We start from the raw sequence: 20,360 nt of genomic DNA on the forward strand, positions 1-20,360 counted from the left end.
GTTTCTTGACATTTTAGAGAATAAAATGTTTTGAAAATGACACTGTTTTGGTATTTTTTAAGCATGTAAATTTTTAAAAATATTAAAAAATATATATTTTTTTAAAAAAAATAAAATTTATGTGAAAATTTTGTACGAACAGGCTTTGATAAACAAAGTTAAAAGCAAATAGACCTTTTTATGAAAAAAAAAAAAAAAAAACTATGCCACCAAATTCTTTTTATTCGTTTTATGCATGCAAATTTTAAAAAATATTAAAAATATATATAATGTTTAAAAAAGTATAAATTTTTATGCAGAAAATTTTATACAAGCAAGCTTTGATAAAACAAAGTTAAAAGCAAATAGACCTTTTTATGGAAAAAAAAACTATTCCACCAAATTCTTTTTATTTGTTTTGTATAATATTTTATCTAAGATATCTTTGACTAGATAAATGTTATATTAAGCAAAACTTCAAACAACTTCGATCCCTTTCTGTATAAACTCTTTAAAAATTTAAGGTTCTGAAGAGTAATATATTAGAGGTCTAACTAGAGAGGGCCCTGCATGTTGATATAGAGATATTGGGTAGCATCAATCTGCAAAAGGCAGGACATTAACCCCTTTTTGTTAATTTGTTTGTTCTCCTTTTCTTCCAGTTGATTTGATAAAGTTTATTAACAATTCAAGTTATGGGCCATGGTGGGTTCTACAATGGGGATTGTCTGGGAAAGAATTTCCCCATTTGGGTTACAGTTAAATGAAGGAAATGAACAGATGTCTCACGTTGATGGTGCGGAGTTGACACAGATGAAGAAGTTGAGCTACCATGAGACCCTCTCTCCTACCCACCCACCTGTGCCCTTTTGCTCATTGCCATATATAAAGCTCTCCTAGTCCAAGGCATGGCCACCATTCATAGACAATCCAATTAAGCTTGAAGCCTCTTGCTCACAACTTGTCAAGAACAACTCTGAGCTGCAACAATGGCTTATCAGCAGCATTCCTCATCCTCCTTGCTGATGCTGCTAGTTATTGTCTTGTCATCCGTGGCCAGCAACATGGTTATGGGAGAGGCTCGCCGCCTACTGGAAACCAACATCCCAGAGCTCCCCAAGCCTGAGCTGCCTCTTCCCCAATTCCCAGAGCTTCCCATTCCTGAGCTGCCACCATTCCCTAAAATCGAATTGCCACCACTACCTCATCTCCCAACTTTGCCAAAGCTCGAGTTGCCAACCGCGTTGAAACCTAAACTATCTGCCACACCAAAACCTGAGCTGCCGGCTGTGCCAAAACCTGAGCTACCTGCTGTGCCCAAGCCTGAGCTTCCTGTCGTGCCAAAGCCCGAGTTGCCGGCCGTGCCAAAACCAGAGCTGCCTGTCGTGCCAAAGTCCGAGTTGCCTGCCGTGCCAAAACCAGAGCTGCCGTCTGTGCCAAAACCAGAGTTGCCGGCTCTGCCAAAGCCTGAGTTACCAAAGGTCCCAGAGCTACCATCTCTACCCCATCTCCCGGACCTGACTAAGCCCATAGTGCCAACCCTGCCCAAGGACATCCCTGTTCCTTCCCAGCCCAAAGCTACTCCTTGAATATTACTACTCTACATTGCGGTGTTTAGCAGATGCTCCTCCAGACATGTCATTTTACAGTACTTGATCAAAGACTAGCTTATGTGTGTCTCTATTTTCTAAACGATGATCCATATTATATGTACCTGTTGCTGAGTTGTATTTGTACCATCTTCTCTCTACTTATAAGTTGAAATTGATCTTTACTTGAGTGATTTTCTGGGTTCATCTGTTCATTCATTGTCTTACTTTCCGACTCTGTGAGCATCGATAAAATGATGAAAGAACCGCAGATAAGCTGATAGAAAATCCGAGAATATCAATGGACCAGATCAAAGTAAACCATGCTCACTGTAAAGGCATCAGATCAAAGATTGTAGGACATTGCTTGTAACCATGGTTCATCCTTTGTCTGACAACTGTTGCTCATTAAGTTGGCATCGAAGTCTGAGCTACCGGTTGTGACCAAGCCAGAGCTGCCATCTCTGGCTCCTTCCCCGAACCCAATCACTGCACCAATGCTTCTTCAATGTTTGTTGCCTGCAGTGTTATGTTTCTCATGATGATCCTCCAAGCATGGCATTCTTTTATGGCGCATGATTCAGGATTTGCCTTTTCTCTGTATGTGCAAAAGAGATGATCCATGTAATTTCTGGTATGATGTTTATTTCAAGATTTTTATGTATTAATTCATCTGTTCATTTCTTCTCTTCATTTTCTTATTTTCTTTCCGGACAAATAAAAGTAGCTATGAATAAACACGAAAAAAACAGTGAGAGCTCCTTCAGAAAGAGATAAAAATTAGAACTCTAGTGGCACATTTAGATATTCATTGCATTCTCTAGATATATTTGAGGGGACATCACCGTATTAAAATTGACCAGAGATCTTGGGATGCCCTCCCTTGTGGGGCCTAGCCGCTTGATGAGATCTAAAATTTATATAACAAATCCATTTTGAGGGGCGGATTTAGACATTAACGTGGTTGGCGTGTGGTTCTCACTTCCATTTTCATGGGGCCCACGTCTGCCTTCACAAACTATTGAGAGTGAACAAATCAAGCATAAACAAGTAAAAAAATATGGTCAAAAAACATAAAAATCGCAAGCAATATCTAAATTTAGTTATCAATCGAGAGAATCACGAATGAGAAAACATACAAGTTATACAAATTCAGACTCAAATAAAATAAATATGGGTGTTTGCCGCACTGTCGCAACAAGCAAGAACGGGAGAGCTAGTGAGCAAGAGTCAAGCGAGCAAGAAAGGCAACAAGCAAAAGCGAGAGCGAGGGCAAGCGCAAGGGAAGGTAGGGAAAAGTTTAGAAGTTTGCAAAAAGGCACTGAGCGAGGGAAGAGGGGTGCATGATTGGGGTGGGCTGAAGCATGGTTTAGATTCAATAGGGCTAGACTATTATTAAAAATTCATCTTTTTTATACTATAAATTTAAATTTAATTGTGTGTTACCTGTAGCTGGCCCACACGTAAATCCACCCCTCCCCACCTTAATTTAACTCAAAGTTTGTACTCATCCCCATCATCATCTTAGGGTCTAGATCTATTTGCCGATTACCTTAAAGCAGTCCGCTGCACATTAACATGATGTTTTACTTTCCTGTCCATAATTGCTTGCAAGCAAAATTACTTGTATGGTAAGAGTGCAGGATTAGCTTCCAGGTGTTAAAGCAGAATTAAGCTAGGGTTCTAGAAAACCTTTCAAAGTTCTTCCAAAATGAAATAGTTCTTCTGTTTTTGCAGTGTGGCTATTCTTTTGGTTACTAGATTGACATTAAAGAAGAAAAAAAAAGAAGAAATAATAATAATAAAGTAATAAATACCTATGATGCATAAAAATTCATCGAGAGTATTGTTTTAGCCTTTCTAAATCGTTGCATGTATTGAAACACTGAAAACACAACAAAAAAAAAAAAAAAAAAACATTTGTGAGCCATTTTTATAATTTGAAAAGCATTTTAAGATCGTTTCATAATATTAGGAAAAAAAATTCTCTAACTCAATTGTATTATGAAATTTATATTTATTTTTAAATTAAATAATAATTTTTATATTAAATTTATATTTACTAAAGCCCATATATTATTTTATTTACGCATTTTCAATGTTTATGTTTTTTACATTTTTAAAAAATATCGTTTCTCCATTTTCATTTCATATCATATCTATTTTTATTTCTATGCAATCTAGATCAATACTTATATTTTTTTATAAATAAAATATCAAATAGATAATGTCTTGGTACTCTAAAACGAAAAGTCTTAATGAAATGTCATTTGAAGATATCTAAATCAACCATCTCCCTTTTGAAAACAACAGAGTATTTTTTAAAAATGTCGGTACCATAAGAATACGTTGGTTGATTTAAGATGATCTATCAAGAAAGAAGTAAAGGTTGGTAGCATTTGGCTGCCAAGAAAAAAGAAACAGAAGGGAAAAAAAAAAAAAAGAGCTTAAAATTCAAGCTATCTGTTATCTATGGTTTCAGTTCATTCTCAGCTTTCATCTTCTAGGCCACATTATTTTCTTCAAAGATCAGAACTCTACTGCTAGAGAGATTACGAGCAGCACATCTACCAAAATTGAAACAGGAAAAAATAATGCATAAAATTGAAGAGAATGTGAAGGGATTAAGAAGAAGAGGAAGAGAAGATGAAGCAAACAGGAAGGGAGAGAGGGGGGGGGGGGGGGGGGAGAGAATCATAATTGTATTCAATATCATAGCTGACTGAAACATAATTAAACTAATTATGGTTATCTCACCAAAATAAAAGTCCCATCCTTCTAATTGGGACACTGCAGTCAAAACTGTATCTTACCATGCCTGTTTTATAGTCCTCAACTGAGGACAGGTGGAAAGAGATGTAAAGTATACACTCAACCAGAAGATCTTCAAGTTACTGATGGATGAAGGAAACAATGAATAGATGCCCCATGTTGAATGTGTAGAGTTGATACAGATGAAGAAGTTGAACTGCCAAGAGAACCTCTTCCCACCAACCCAAATGCCCTTTTGGTCATTCCTATTCTCCACTTCCCTTGCCTATATAATGAACTCTCCAACACATGGAAATCAGGCATTGCCAATCCAATTAAGCATCAAATCTCTTTCTCAGAACTTGTCAAGAACCTCACTGAGCTGCAACAATGGCTTATCAGCACTCCCCATCCTCCTTGATAATGCTATTATTTGTTGTATTATCATCAGTGGCTAGTAATATGGTGATGGGAGAGGCTCGTCGCCTACTGGAAACCACCTTACCCGAGCTTCCTAAGCCTGAGCTGCCACCACTTCCCCATGTCCCGGAGCTTCCAAAGCCTGAGCTGCCACCACTGCCTAAAGTCGAATTGCCACCAGCACAACATCTCCCAACTCTACCAAAGCCTGAGTTGCCGGTTGTGCCTAAACCTGACCTACCGGCTGCCCCAAAGCCTGAGCTGCCTACTGTGCCAAAACCCAAGTTGCCAACTGAGTCAAAACCTAAGCTAACTGCCATGCCAAAACCTGAGTTGCCAACTGTACCAAAACCTGAGCTACCTACTGTGCCCAAGCCAGAATTGCCTGTTGTACCCAAGCCTGAGCTGCCAACAGTGCCCAAGCCAGAATTGCCTGTTGTACCCAAGCCTGAGCTGCCAACTGTGCCCAAGCCCGAGCTCCCTACCATGCCAAAGCCCGAGTTGCCAGCTGTGCCAAAGCCCGAGTTGCCTGCTGTGCCAAAGCCCGAGTTGCCAACTGAGTCAAAGCCTAAGCTATCTGCCATGCCAAAACCTGAGTTGCCAACTGTACCAAAACCTGAGCTACCTGCCGTGCCCAAGCCAGAATTGCCTGTTGTACCCAAGCCTGAGCTGCCAACGGTGCCAAAACCTGAGTTCCCAACTGTGCCCAAGCCCGAGCTACCTGTCGTGTCCAAGCCTGAGCTCCCTACCATGCCAAAGCCCGAGTTGCCTGCTGTGCCAAAGCCTGAGTTGCCAAAAATGCCAGAACTACCATCTCTACCCCATCTCCCCAACCTGCCTAAGCCCACATTGCCAACCCTGCCCAAGGACATTCCCATTCCTTCCCTGCCCAAAGATACTCCTTGAATGTTATGTGTCTTAGAATATGCTCCTCCAGACATGTCATCTACAGTACTTAAACAGGATTTGCATAGATGTGTCGGTGCTTCTTGCTTCTTCTGTCATTTATTTGTACCATCTACTGTACTTTTAAGTTTAAATTGATATTTATTTGAGTGATGTCCTATGTTTTCTTTTTGCTGAATAATATCCTATGTTCATCTGTTCATTCCTTCTCTTGGTTCTCTCTTCTTCTCTTTCAGTTAAAACAAAGTTAACCATGAATAAACAAGAATAACAGTCTTATCAGCATGAAAAAGAAAGAAATAATTAGAATTGAAATGGCATTAATCTTCAACAAATTCTAATAAACAAACAAACAGGAAAATCAATCTTTACTTCCAAGCCTTGCTATCAAATATGGACTCTGTAGTTAGTGTCTAGATGTACAGTAACCCGGGCTCAAGATGCATTTTCCATGAACCAGAATTTACTTTCCTATCCATTAATTTCAATCGCAACAAAGTTTGCAGATTACTGTAACATGGAGTGCACGCTCAGTTTGCAGAAATTCCCATAATATTTGAAAAAGACAATTCCTAAAAAATATTCAAGCTAATAATATCTTTGTAAGAGAAAAGGAAGTTGCTCATCAACTCAAAAGAAAGATGAAATCAGTTCTAAAGAAAATCGTACTGCAAAAACGGATCATATCCTAACAAAAAATGAAACTACAGCCTCAGCTTATTTTATTGCTGTAAGAGAGTACTAAGTATTCAGGAGGAGGAAAAGCAAGGGATCTTCCCTGAACCAATAATCACCTATTGGTTAAGATATTTGCTCTTAGTTCCACATAAAGTAAGAAACAATGGAGAAAGGACTGCTCTCTTTCTAGTTGTTCATGTTGAATCAAAGATCACCTCTGGCTAGTTGCCAGTTGCATTAATCTGACCAATGCGCCAGATTACAGAAGCTAGAATCCTGGACTGGCGTTACAACCATGTGGCTGGAGAAGGAGAAATGACCATGTTTCAGTTTCATCCATTAGCTCTAAAATGTTCCAGAATGTCACAGATTTAGCACTTTTCTTCCAGGTCATTTTAGATTCTTTGAAGAGCCTAACATTCTCTCACGGAGAACAGAAGCTTACAATGAAAAACTAATGAAAAAGGTTTCAAGAATCACTGATCCCTCTAAATGTGCTTGTGATTGGAGTCCTAATGTGTCTTCTCTAAATCTGCATTTCTTTTCCGGTCATTTCAAGGCTTGTTTTAACCATATTGTGAAGTCCATTTTTTTCTTAAAAGATCAGAACTCTAGTGCTTCAGAGATTAGGAGAAAGAAAGATAATCTTCAGATGGAGCTTGCAGTACAGTAGCACATGCACCAATTTGAGGCAAAATGGCAAAAAGATTGCAGAAAATTGAAGACTAAAATGAAGAGATTAAGAAGAAGAAGAAGAAGAAGCAGAAAGCTGGGGTGGGGGGAAGAGAGAGACAGAATAGAGAGGTTTTAGTCAAGAAAATCACGATTCCATTCAATATCAACAAAAGGGTTAATTTCTGATTTCATCGTTAGCCTATTTGTGCATTGAAATCAAATTCTAACTAAAACATAATTAATCGAAGTTATCTCACCAAAATAAAAGTCCCACCCTTTTAATTGGACACTGCAGTCAAAACTGTACCTTTTTTTTTCATAACCAGTCAAAACTGTACCGACAAAGCCTATTTTATAATCCTCTACTGAGGACAGGTGGAAAGAGATGTAAAGTATACACTCAACCAGAAAATCTTCAAGTTACTGATGGATGAAGGAAACAATGAATGATGTCCCAAGTTGACTGTGTAGAGTTGATACAGATGAAGAGGTTGAACTAACAAGAGAGCCTCTCCCACCAATCCCTCATGCCCATTTAGTCATTCCTATTCTCCACTTCCCATGCCTATATAAACTCTCCAACACACACAAACTATGCATTGCTAATCCATTTAAGCTTTGAAATCTCTTGCTCGGACTTGTCAAGAACCTCTCCGAGCTGCAACAATGGCTTATCAGGATTCCTCAACCTCCTCGTTGATGCTACTAGTTATTTTATCATCAATGGCTAGCAACATAGTGATGGGAGAGGCTCATCGCCTACTGGAAACCACTTTGCCTGAGCTTCCTAATCCTGAGCTGCCACCACTTCCCCATGTCCCGGAGCTTCCCAAGCCTGAGCTCCCACCTCTGCCTAAAGTCGAATTGCCACTGGTACCTCAGCTTCCAACTCTGCCCAAGCCTGAGCTGCCAACTATGCTAAAACCTGAGTTACCGGTTATGTCCAAACCTAAGCAAACTGTCATGCCAAAACCTGAGTTGTCTGCTGTGCCCAAACCTGAATTGCCTGTTGTGCCCAAGCCTGAGTTGCCTACCATGCCAAAACCTGAGCTGCCTATTGTGCCAAAACCTGAGTTGCCAACCATGCCCAAGCCTGAGCTGCCTACCGTGCCCAAACCTGAGTTGCCAACTTTGCCAAAACCTGAGCTACCCACTGTACCGAAGCCTGAATTGCCAAAAAAGCCAGAAGTACCATCAGTACCCCATCTCCCCGACCTTGGTAAACCCACATTGCCAACCCTGCCCAAGGACATTCCAATTCCTTTAGTGCCCAAAGCTAAACCTTGAATGTTTCTTCCCTCCATTGCAGTGTTGTGTCTCTTAGAAGATGCTCCTCCAGACATTTCAGTTAGAGTGCTTGATACAGGATTTGCATAGAAGTGCCCGTGTTTCCTAATAGATTATCCATGTAAATCTGTTGCCGAGTGGTTGCTATTCATTTTTCTGTCATTTATTTGTGCCATCTTCTGTATTTTTAAGTTTAAATTGATATTTATTTGAGTGATTTTCTATGTTTATCTGCTCATTCCTTTTCTTGTTTCTTTCCTCTTCTCTCAGTTAAAATAAAGTTAACCATTAATAAACAAGAATAACAGTCTTAGCAACATGAGAAAGACAGAAACAATTAGAATTCCAATGCCATTCTCTTCATACAAACAGACAGGAAAATCAATGTTTATTTCCAAGCGTTGCTATAAAATTAGGATATGTAGTTAGTAGCCTCATTATAATTAGTGTCAAGATGTATAGGTAGACCTAGAGTCACAAATGAGTTGAGCCGTTCGCAAGCGACTCAGTGTTTGGCTCGACAAAAGTTTGTTCCTTAAGATAAATGTTACAACCCTCGAATAGAACTCACCCTCAAAAGCTAGCTATCAAGGGGAGGGTGGCCAAGAGGTTATAGACCCCACATCAAAAGTCTAACCTTTCGATGTGGGACAAGTCACATACCTTGCAGTGGACCATAACATATGCACAACCTGCCAGTTTAAGGGTTGTAACAATAAACAAGCCAAACTTGAGCCTAACTTTAAAACTCGATTTGTAAATGAGACGAGCTTGAGCTCAGTAAAGCTCGGTTCGTTAAAACTTGTAAACATATTCGGTTAGACACTCATGAATATGCTCGATTAGAAGTTCATGAAAAGCTCGTGAACATGTTCGTTTATAAATACATTAATAAATTTATTTTATTTATTTATTATTTAACATAAAATTATCAAACTTTAAATTATGGTGAACAATATTATGTTTATTGTAATTTGAAGTTATTATTAGTTGATTATAATGCTTGATTTAAGGTTATTATTTGTTGATTATTTGCATATCAGGTTTTTAAAAATATTTCTAGCAGATTCGAACCCAAGCTCAAGCTCTCGATTCATGTGAGCTAAGCTCAAGCCTGGAAGCTAGCTCACAAGCCGAGCCTAAACTCAGCGAAGCTTGGTTTGGCTTGGTTCAACCACAACCCTAGGTAGACCAAGCTCAAGATGCATTTTCCAAGAACCAGAATTTACTTTCCTATCCATTAATTTCCATTGCAAACAAAAATTTCCAGATTAGTGTAAGATGGAGTTCAGGCTCAGTTTGCAGAAATTTACATAATATTCAAGAAAGTCGGTTACTGAAAAATATCCAAGCTAACAATATCTTTGAAGAGAGAGATCCATAATCAAATAAACTATAAAGAAAGATGAAATAAGTTCTAAAGAAAATGGTACTACAAGTCTACAACAACAGGATTATCTCCCAATACTTCAAGGTTACTGTGGTTCCTGGCCTTTCAGAAATAAAAATAAAATTACAACCTCAGCTTGTTACACTGCTGTAAGAGGGTATTAAGTATTCTGTAGGAGGAACAGCTAGGTGCTCGAGCTATTTGTTCTTGGTTAAGATATTTTTTCCAGGTTCAAACAATAATCACCTATTGGTTAAGATATTTGCTCTTAGTTTCAAGTAATGTAAGAAACAGTGGAAAAAGGAATGCTCTCTTTCTAGTTGTTCGTGTTGAATCAATGATCACCTCTTGCTAGCAGCTAATTGCATTAATCTTTCTAGAAACATGCGCCTGCAGAAGCTAGAATCCTGGACTGGAGTTAGAAACATTGGCTGGAGGAGAAGAAATGGAAAAAAAAAAAACTATGTTGGAGTTTCATCCCTTAGCTCTAGAATGTTACAGAAAATGTCACACATTTTGCACTTTTCTTCCATGTTTGAGATTCTTTGCAGAGCCTGATATTCTCTCATGAAGGACAGAAGCTAAGAAAAATTAATCAAAAAGTTTTCAAGAATCTGTTATGTTATCCTTCTAATGCGTTTGGAATTTCAGTCCTAAAATGTAAAGAAAAATTTTGGTAAATCTTTTAGCAGCCGGTGAATGTGTCTTCTCTTAATTTGGGTTATTGATGGACTGAGTACTTTCTTCACGGTGGCAAGAAAGTTGTCAATGTAAAAGATGGTGCTTATAAAGCATGAACATCCTCTCATTCGGGATCTAAATTTTGGGTGGAAACGGCAGAAAAGTTGTAGAGCTTATCTATCGACTTTGGACCTTGCAAGGATTCATGTATGGTGTGTCCAAATTGACTGTTCCAATAATAAGGTGCACGGCAAGCTATATGAGCAAGTTTGAAAATGCCAGGAACCTATTCTAATCCAAGAATAGACGAGGAACTTAGAGAAGTTGCTAATAACAAGGATGAACCACATAATCTATCAAACTGATGATTGTATGGCCACGCTAAGGGCCCTTCTGGCTGGTTCATAATCCATTTCCAGCAAAAGATTGATTTCCTTACTCCATCTAGAATTATAATCTTAGCTTAAAGAGATTGACAGTTTAAATTACATGGAGACAAACTGAAATAAGTCAAGGTAGGTATGATTATTGGTTGGCCTCTGATTGGAACACTTTTTCACCATATATTTACTTCCAATCCTGCAAATTTTCTGGCTGGTTGTTCCTGGTGGATGTAGAATATATAAACCTACCAGCTTCTATTTTAAGGCAACAAGATGCATTTATAGCAAGAATTTCATCAATCAGATTAGAAAATACATTTACTAACAACTCTCAAGAAGAACATAGGCTAGTTTCTCCTGAGAAATGGGCAAATTCATAAAGATAAGAATTGTTGAACTAACAAGATACAAATCTGCCAACCAACCTAACCTTTGATCCTCCTTCATACTTGAATATTAAAAGCAGACACATACGAGAACCAATCCGTAACCAAATTTGCAGATTTTCTTCAGAATTTGCTTTTATCAAAAATGGCCTATAACCAATTCCCATTATTTATCTTGCCACAGTTGGTCATCACCTTGGCACCCATGAGTGGCAACACAGCAACAACTGATGCTCGCTATCTTCTGGAGATAACCTTGCCTAAGCTTCCTAAGCCTGAACTTCCGTCGCTCCCTCATTTTCCAACATTACCAATGCCCGAGCTGCCTAAGGTGGAATTGCCCCACATCCCAACTTTGCCAGAGCCCGAGTTGCCTGCTATTCCTAAACTAGAAGTGCAAAAATTACTGGAACTACCTACCCTACCTTATTTCCCGGACCTGCCTAAGGCTACACTGCCAAAGATGCCAGCACTTACCAAGGACTTACCTATCCCCTCTCTCAAGCCATCTCACTCGACCACTAATCCTTAACTGTAACGCAGCGTGTAACGCATGTGTGAAAAAACACACCAAAATAAACCCTTGAAAGAGCAAACTTCAATGGCCGAAGCTTGGCTTTCAAGAAGACGCAAAAACAAGACTGTTTTGCTAAGAAAACCCAAATAGGTTGCTGAAATTTGATTGATTAAAACTTGATCACAAACTCTAGATCCTAGGCATATTTATAGTATTTGGCTAATCCAAATCCATCTAATATTTGGAAAACAAAATTCAACTAGAATTCTAATAGAAATAAATCCTAAATAAAAGTCAACTAGAATCCTAATAAAAATAAAACCCTAATCAAACATGAACTAGAATCCTAAATCAAGTAGAAACATGAAGTAGAATCCTAAATCAAGTAGAAATATAAAGTAGAATCCTAAATCAAGTAGAATTTTAAAACTTAAGAAGTATTAAAATAACATTATGGCACTACTATTTTGGTGATACTGTTTTGATTTGGTTGGGTCGGCCTTGAGCCGAGTCTTGATTGGTGACCGTATCATTCACCTTCACTTGAGAAAAAATTAGGCCTCGAATTTTGATCCTGTTTGGACAAATCCACATCTGATAAGTATGAAGAGAGATTAGCCACTTTGAATGTTTAGAAATACCCATATGATTAGGCAAATCCACAACATAAGCATTGTCATTGGTCTTCTTTGGAATCTTGTAAGGACCATACTTCTTTGGCTTGAACTTGTTCTGCTTTCCTGCTGGAATTCGTTCCTTCTTCAAGAATATCATGACTTCATCTCCAACCTCAAATACCTTGTGCTTCCTATGCTTGTCAGTTGTCGCCTTATATTTCTTATTTGTGCAACTTTTGCTTGACATCTTCCTGAACCGCTTGAACTTTTCTACTAAGGGAACATGAGCAAAGACATTCCTCCCCTTCTTAGCCATATCAGCATTGGCATGGGTCCAATCATCGCCATGTTTGTTGCCTTCTGCCTCCATTGCATTATTACTGTTAGATTGAGGACGTTGAACCTTCCATCTTGAGCGCTTCTCTAATCTAGTAGATCTTATTGCCTTCGATTCAATCGTGCCAGATCTTGAATAAACTATAGAAGGATTTGCTACCATGACCTCCATCTCCTTTACAGTCGCAAGTCGATCAGAATAAACACCATCATCCTTGGGTTGCGAAGCAATGCTTGAGCCATCGGGACTGGAAAATACCCCAGTATGAGTCAATAACCTTGGAGTTTCTGTCATGTTAGCAGCATAAATCATACCTGAGTTTGCAAACGTTGAGGTTGCTGGGACAACATAATATTCGAAATCAAGCTCCACTTTAGAAGCTTTGGTTTGATTCTTTTCCACTATGGGTAACAAAGTATAACGCACACCTTCTTTCTCAAGCTGATATGTGTTCTTCCTACCTAAGTGCGTAGCATCCACATCAAATTGCCAAGGCCTCCCAAATAAAATATGGCAAGCATCCATATCAACAATATCACAATAGACTTCGTCGGAGTACTTACCAATAGAGAAAGGCACCCTGCAACGTTCATCCACATGTATGCCACCAACTTCTTTGATCCATCCAATCTGTAAGGGCTTGGATGTTTTTCAGGAGTTAACTGCATCTTTGCCACCACGTCTTTTCCTACGATATTCTCCTGACTTCCACTATCAATAATCAACTCAAAGATTTTTCCTTTCACCGTACACCTCGTGCGAAAAAGCTTATGCCGTTGAGTAGTATCTTCATTCTTTTGAGATAGCATTGACTTCCTCACTACACAGGTATATTGCCCATGTCCATAATCTTCTTCGTCATCCTCCCCATCAGGCCCGCAATATACTTCCTCTTTAGCAACATCTTCCTCTTCATCGCTATCTTCAATCACTGGTCTTCTAGGATTAACAAGGACATGATTAATGGGTGGTCTTCCCACTCCGGCTTGATTCACCCCATTATTCAGGTTCCTGTCATCATCAACTCGTAGTAAGGTGCCCAATTGGTTGCTATGTTGCTCCAATCGCTGCTGGATAGTACGAGTTACTTCCCGTTGGTCTTCGATTGCTCTCCAAACTGCGGACAACCCCTGATCACCGTCACGAGGCTGGTTGCTACCGTTACCTTCAAGATTGGCCATCTGATTGGTTGATTAACCGCTCTGATACCACCTGACGCAGCGTGTAGTGCGTGTGTGAAAAAACACACCAAAATAAACCCTTGAAAGAGCAAACTTCAATGGCCGAAGCTTGGCTTTCAAGAAGACGCAAAAACAAGATTGTTTTGCTAAGAAAACCCAAATAGGTTGCTGAAATTTGATTGATTAAAACTTGATTACAAACTCTAGATCCTAGGCATATTTATAGTATTTGGCTAATCCAAATCCATCTAATATTTGGAAAACAAAATCCAACTATAATTCTAATATAAATAAATCCTAAATAAAAGTCAACTAGAATCCTAATAAAAATAAAACCCTAATCAAACATGAACTAGAATTCTAAATCGAGTAGAAACATGAAGTAGAATCCTAAATCAAGTAGAAATATAAAGTATAATCCTAAATCAAGTAGAATTCTAAAACTTAAGAAGTATTAAAATAACATTATAGCACTACTATTTTGGTGATACTGTTATGATTTGGTTGGGTCGGCCTTGGGCCGAGTCTTGATTGGTGACCGCATCAAACTGTCAAGCTGCTATCCACATAGTTATCTTGTTTCTCAGCTTTTACCTCCCATTTTGTACTTCAGAGTGCTTGATGTGTTCATGGATCAATGCAAGAGATTTTACCATGTCACTTTCTGTCTGAGTAGATTATTTCTGTTAAGTTTGGTTCATATTATGCTTCTCAGTATTCTATAACAAGTTCTGTACTTAGCTTGCCTCTTTTTTTTTTTTTTGGTTATTAATACAACTCGTGTTTAATATTTGTTTGAGCATCTTAAGTTTTTAACACCCTGTCTGGGTGCACTATGGTTGTTTAACTCAACATTCCCAACTGCTGAAATTCTAACCCTCTCCCTCCTTTTTCTTTGTGTTTCTTACGTTTTCTTTTGAATAGTTGTAGATGAGTTAATGTGAATGAGACAACCACAAATGTAAACTTTGTATAAAAGGACTATAAACTAACAGGTAAGTTGAAACTTGAATCTCAGCATCGCAAAGAAAATAAGCCATACAAGAAGGGAGAGAAAGAAAAGTGTAACTGAACATACAAGAAGCTGAAGATGATCGATGTGACCAAAGGTCTACTATGACTGTATTCCAGAAAGCACTTAAGTTAGATTTGATAAAGAATAACATGCCTTTGCCTCATAATCAGGTGCTACTATTGCACTATTATGGTAGAAGACAGAAAAAACATCACATGATCTCAAGATCCTTTACTTGCAAATTCAATTCATGACTATACTGACCTCAAGCAAGGATACCGAAACAAAGTAGATAATAATTCTGATAGCAGATTTAAAAGGCTAGCTCCTCCTACTGAGTGCCATTCAACGAAATGAAAGATCAACCAATAGTATACTGCTGAACTTTGATGATTGGCCAGATGACATGGTGAAATGGGGGTTAGTTGTTCAAGACTTACAAAAGGAAGAAGAAAGCTCAAATAATTATAAAAATAATTGTCACTTCTGTCCATAGTTTTGGATTCCAAAATGTAAGAAACCTCACTAATGGATCATGCAATCAACCTCGACAGAAACTCTTAACAAACTGTATTGGTTACAAGTTGTTCAGCCATTATTTTCAGTGAATTTAAACAGCCACCCATCCAGAAGCCCAATCAAACTTTCCCCAGTGAATCGTGGCCTACCTCTTCACAGTACCATTTCGATGATATGTGGGTTGCTTATGCCTTTTAAAGTGGACAGGAATCAGCTTATTCGGCTAAATGATAAAACAACAAACAACAATTTAGCATCACAAAATAGAACAAATATCTATAGGTTCCGCTAGTGAATTGCAGTAACGAAGTAGCATCTTAATTCAACAAGAAAATCACTTGTAATCTTGTTTGCACAGATAAGCATTGTCATTTTCCATGGATAAGCCTATCGTGAAAATCAGTACAAGAAATTAAAAGGCTTAAAATTATGGTAAAACCTCCTATTTCTGGCTCTTGCATTCTTTGCTTCTTTTTTTTTCCCACAACAAAAACCAAAATAAGTCAAATAGTTACCATGATAACTAGTTCAGTTATTGTAAACTACAGTGAGTCATGAAAATGGCAAGCAAAAAAGAGATCTCAACATAACATCTAGCATGCCTTTAATAAGAAGGGAAATCTTTGAATGCCATCAACATTCTTTATTCCATTCCTTCCAGAGAAGACTAACTACTTCTCCAGAACACACCCGATTAGCAAAGACAAATGCGACAAGAAAATGAAACGAGCCACACCAATGGCACAACAAAACCGATAACACAAAACAAGCTAGACTAATGCCACAGACTTCAACAAACATAAACGTTGACATAAGACACCATTACATGACATAGAATAACCCGTAATTATTGAGAAACCTTAAATGGAAAAACCTCTCTATTAATCACCCCCACCACTGATGCACAGCAACCCCCTCATCTCTCAGCCTTCCATACAATGCCAAGCACTCCCAATACGCTCTTTTACCTTCATTACCAACATGCCCTTTGTTATTGCACTCCAAAAACAGTTCGTCCACCAAACAAATCGTCTTCTCCCTTATCATCTCTTCCACAACTTGTGCTTCAGCTTTCATCACAACAAAGTCCTCCTCCCTGACATTCTTTGTCAACCAATCCGACACCATCATTGGCATCCTTCTGCTTAAGGCCAATTCGTTTGCTTTCTCCACGTCATAAACCTTGATGTCCAAATTGAAAACCTCAAAATACTGATCCCTCGTGGGATAATTGTGATAAAACCATTGTACAGAACCGGCATTGTCATCTGTGATGAAAACTCTCCGGCTATAACTCTGGAGGGAATCTCCAGATAAATCCGGCAAGAACTTGGTTCTCATCTTTCCCTGCATTTCTCTGCGCGGTGGCTCGAGTAATACATCTTCCAAACCCTTCAAAGCTGCCCTCCTTCCTTCCATTAAACTGCCACATTTTCGCAGCTTTCTTGGAGAAAGCACCAACTCATCCGCCAAACCAGTCTTCCTCATTGCAACAATGGTGGAGTCGAATCGCCGAATGTACGCAATTCTGTAATTCGAGTGCTGTTGGAAAGCATCAGAAGGATCATTGCTCAGCTGCATAACCAAAACGCCGCCAATTTTCAGAACCCGATCCACCAGATCTGCAGTTCCAGAGTCCAATGAGAACACGAAATCAAATCTTTGATCCGGGATCGAAGACATCTCGGCATCCAGGTCAGATTCGGTAGCGAAATAAATCTCGTTCGCGTTAAAAAAACCCGAAAAATCCATCGAATTAGATCCCAAAACCAGAGCCATTTCGCCTTCCTTGAGCAGGCCTTGCTGGGCCAAGTCGTGAAAAAGCACCGAAACCCAATTGAAACCAACCGAATTCGCTTCGAACAGATCGGTGAAAGAAGCTTGAGGCCCCGTCAAAATGGACCCAATCGACGGCAATGCCCAGAGCAAGACGGCGAGAAAGAGAGATCGAGACAAAACTCTGAGAGCCTGCGTCTTGGGCAGGCGAATGACCAAGAGGGTGTTGGAATTGAATCCCATCGCCTCACCTTTCAACCCTTTGGCCTTAATTCGGTTCAAGCGTTGATACCCACAAGCCAATTCCATCTCAAATCGACCAAGAACAGATTGCTTTGCAGATCTGGGGGGAAACCCAGATAAGAGAAGCCGAGAAAGAGATCAAGGGAATAACGAAACGCGGAGAATAAGGAAACTTAGCGAGTGCAAAACCTGGCGGCGGTGTGGTTTCCACCCACAAGTGCCACACGGGTGCTTCGGATTCTTAACCAGAGGATCATTAATTCCGCCATCCGCAGAAACTCCATTTCCCTTTTCCTTACTCTCCCCCCCCCCCCCCCCCCCCCCCTCTCTCTCTCTCTCCCTGTCCCTCTCTCTCTCTTTACATGAATTTCATTTCACCCAAATGAAACTCAGAGCCGAGAGAGAAATCCAGAGAAGAAGAAGAAGAAGAAGAAGAAGAAGAAGAGTAGAAGCGGACGAGAAGAAACGAGAAAACGAAGGGTCTTTAATGGCGAGGCCAAGGCAGGGCAGCTTCACGTGGCGTTCTGAGCATCCACACTCTCTGATCATCATCATCTTCGACAGATGGATAGACAGATACGTCTGATGATTGATTGTCTTTTCCTCCAATCAGTGCCCTCCAATAATTTGATGGGTATTAACATTAGCCTCCTAAGTTCGCGGCTATACGTTCAATTAGAACGGGAATCATTATCTATAGCTGCCGTGGCGGCGCGTCCCTCCCTCGCCCTCCTTTGCATTCAATCTTAGCCCTCGCCTGTTGTTTAATGTTGTTAATTTGTTGTTTAACGTTATTAATGTGAAACAAAGTATTGTACATTAATGAGTAATATTAATTTTTTTTATAATAATATATTTATATTTATTATTAATTAGTAAAAATATTCAAAAATTAAAAAAAATTAATCATTTTTATAAATTTGTAATAATTTTATCACATCATTTCAATTTTGATAATTAGGTCTAAATCTACTTAATTAAATATAATTTTATTTAACATATAAAATTGATTTAGAATAAATGTGTGTTCCTCTTAATTTAGCATGTTAATGTTAAGTGTCATGTAATAATAATATTTATAAAAATTATATATACACGTAAATAAAAATAATAATTTATAAAAAATAAAAAATAAATAAATTATGAACAATAGGTTTTTTTATTTTTATGTATATATGAATTTCACAAATATTATTATTATATGACACTTAATATGTTAAATCAGCATAAACATACTCTTTCTAAATCAACATATAATATTAGATAAAATTATATTTAATTGAGTTAATTTTATCAAAATTAAAATTATTAAATAAAATTATAAATTAGTGAAAATAATTGAATTATTTTCATAATAAGCCCTTTTAAGGAAATGTTAGTTGAACGCCTCCGGATGGCCCTTTTGATAAAATTTGCATATTAATATATTATTATATATTTATATTAATCTGACATAAAATATAATATATTAATATATAAATAACACATAAATTTTAATTAAATTATTTATGTTCAAGGTGTGGTACCGACACTTCAATTTGAAATGGAATTGTGAATTCTTATTTTTATTTAAATTTTATTTGTATTACTCTTAAAAATTGTAAAAATTTGATATTAGTTAATATTAATATTAGTACCTATGAAATGAGACTAAGTTTAAATTTTCTGTTTAGTTTCTAACTCATAAGTCAATATTAAGTACCAAAGTTATAGTCTTATAAAGATTAAACGAGACGAGATATTTGGTATTAATTTTTAAGATTTTTAATTCGACATTTATCAGTTGATAGATAATTAATTATATCAGATTATGATAATAGTGAATCTCCCAAATATGTTTTGGATCTCTTTAGAGTTTAATTATTGATTTATCTTTTTTTGTTTTTAGATTATGATAATTCAAACTTTTGATAAATATAATTTGTAAGCTATTGAATGTTATGGCAAAATTTTGAAATTATGTGTGACGATAATAATATTTAAAAAGTAATCATCGATAATTTTTTATTAAATTTATATTTATATTTTTTTTATAATTATTTGAACTTTTTATTATTTCAATTACACCATTATACTTACATTTTATAATGAATTTAATTCTTATATTTTAATATATATTTTTTTGTATAGTAACTCGAACTTTCGTTATTTCAAGTATATTTTTGTACCTATATTTTTAAGTTAATTTAATTATTATATTTTAACGTGTAAAAAAAATAATTATATTGGCTCGCATCACTTTATACTTTTTTACATATTAAAGTATAAGAGTAAAATTGACTCAAAATTCAAATATAGCGATATAATCAAAACAACAAAAAGTTTGAATTACTGCACGAAAAAATCAAATTATAGAGATTAAATTAATTTAAAATGTATATTAAAAAATGTAATTAAAATAACAACAAATTTGAATGATTATATAAAAAATATAAAAATATATAAACAAAAATATGAGTTTGGTAACGATTTTAAAATATCAAAATTCTATATCCAAATAATATTTTTGTTAAAATTAATAGATCTATCGTAACTATAAAAATGTGGTCCAAATAAGTCCATGATAGTACCACCCATCCTATCATCAACGTGTGATTCACAATATTTTGGTGTATTACCTTTGGCATCACCCCAATATTTCATTAAATTACATCTAATATATTTGTGTTTTGCAAATTATCCTATTTCTCCTTTTATCAAAGGAATGTTAAGATACTGTGAGTATACTTGTGAGTATCTATGGCTTCTGAAAATTACATACTTTCTCCTTTTATCAAAAGGAATCTTAAGAAGTTGATTAACAAATTTTCATTATATTACTCTTGGTATCCTCAATTGTTCATTAAATTACACATAGTATTTATTAATTTAAAAAATTACATTATTTCTCATATGTCAAAGAAATACAAGACGTTTGACAGTTACAATTTTGTCTATTGTGTTTTAAATTTATATTTATTAAAGTAATGGCAAATATTTTCTGTCGATGTGTAAGAATGGCCAATCGAGATTTGTTGACCCGTACTAATC

The 20,360-nt window shown here is 37.1% G+C and overlaps 4 protein-coding genes across 4 annotated transcripts; 3 read left to right on the forward strand and 1 right to left on the reverse strand.

Annotated features, from left to right (window-relative positions):
* Window positions 1-884: 884 nt before the first annotated feature.
* Window positions 885-1,775, forward strand: LOC127801205 (protein PELPK1). The gene has a single exon (XM_052336113.1). The coding sequence runs from the start codon at window positions 969-971 to the stop codon at window positions 1,566-1,568; it is 600 nt and encodes a 199-aa protein (XP_052192073.1). The 5' UTR covers window positions 885-968; the 3' UTR covers window positions 1,569-1,775.
* A 2,875-nt stretch (window positions 1,776-4,650) lies between these two features.
* Window positions 4,651-5,847, forward strand: LOC127801603 (protein PELPK1-like). The gene has a single exon (XM_052336869.1). The coding sequence runs from the start codon at window positions 4,710-4,712 to the stop codon at window positions 5,643-5,645; it is 936 nt and encodes a 311-aa protein (XP_052192829.1). The 5' UTR covers window positions 4,651-4,709; the 3' UTR covers window positions 5,646-5,847.
* Window positions 5,848-7,586: 1,739 nt separating this feature from the next.
* On the forward strand, window positions 7,587-8,515 carry LOC127801604 (protein PELPK1-like). The gene has a single exon (XM_052336870.1). It carries the CDS (start codon window positions 7,665-7,667, stop codon window positions 8,283-8,285), a length of 621 nt encoding a protein of 206 aa, XP_052192830.1. The 5' UTR covers window positions 7,587-7,664; the 3' UTR covers window positions 8,286-8,515.
* A 7,681-nt stretch (window positions 8,516-16,196) lies between these two features.
* LOC127802275 (uncharacterized) lies at window positions 16,197-17,614 on the reverse strand. The gene is made up of 2 exons (XM_052337990.1): window positions 17,520-17,614; window positions 16,197-17,430 (listed from the first exon to the last, which is right to left on the reverse strand). Exons 1-2 carry the CDS (start codon window positions 17,612-17,614, stop codon window positions 16,197-16,199), a joined length of 1,329 nt encoding a protein of 442 aa, XP_052193950.1.
* Window positions 17,615-20,360: the final 2,746 nt, after the last annotated feature.

The sequence above is a fragment of the Diospyros lotus genome, chromosome 5 (genome assembly GCF_014633365.1).
Source record: "Diospyros lotus cultivar Yz01 chromosome 5, ASM1463336v1, whole genome shotgun sequence".
Lineage (NCBI taxonomy): Eukaryota > Viridiplantae > Streptophyta > Magnoliopsida > Ericales > Ebenaceae > Diospyros > Diospyros lotus.

Bases quoted from the DNA above. Each gene is read 5' to 3' on its own strand.
- LOC127801205 (XM_052336113.1), top strand. From the start codon at position 969: ATGGCTTATCAGCAGCATTCCTCATCCTCCTTGCTGATGCTGCTAGTT.
- LOC127801603 (XM_052336869.1), top strand. From the start codon at position 4,710: ATGGCTTATCAGCACTCCCCATCCTCCTTGATAATGCTATTATTTGTT.
- LOC127801604 (XM_052336870.1), top strand. From the start codon at position 7,665: ATGGCTTATCAGGATTCCTCAACCTCCTCGTTGATGCTACTAGTTATT.
- LOC127802275 (XM_052337990.1), bottom strand. From the start codon at position 17,614: ATGGAGTTTCTGCGGATGGCGGAATTAATGATCCTCTGGTTAAGAATC. The intron at 17,431-17,519 runs GTTTTGCACTCG...GTTTCCCCCCAG, and splicing joins GGAAACCACACCGCCGCCAG to ATCTGCAAAGCAATCTGTTC.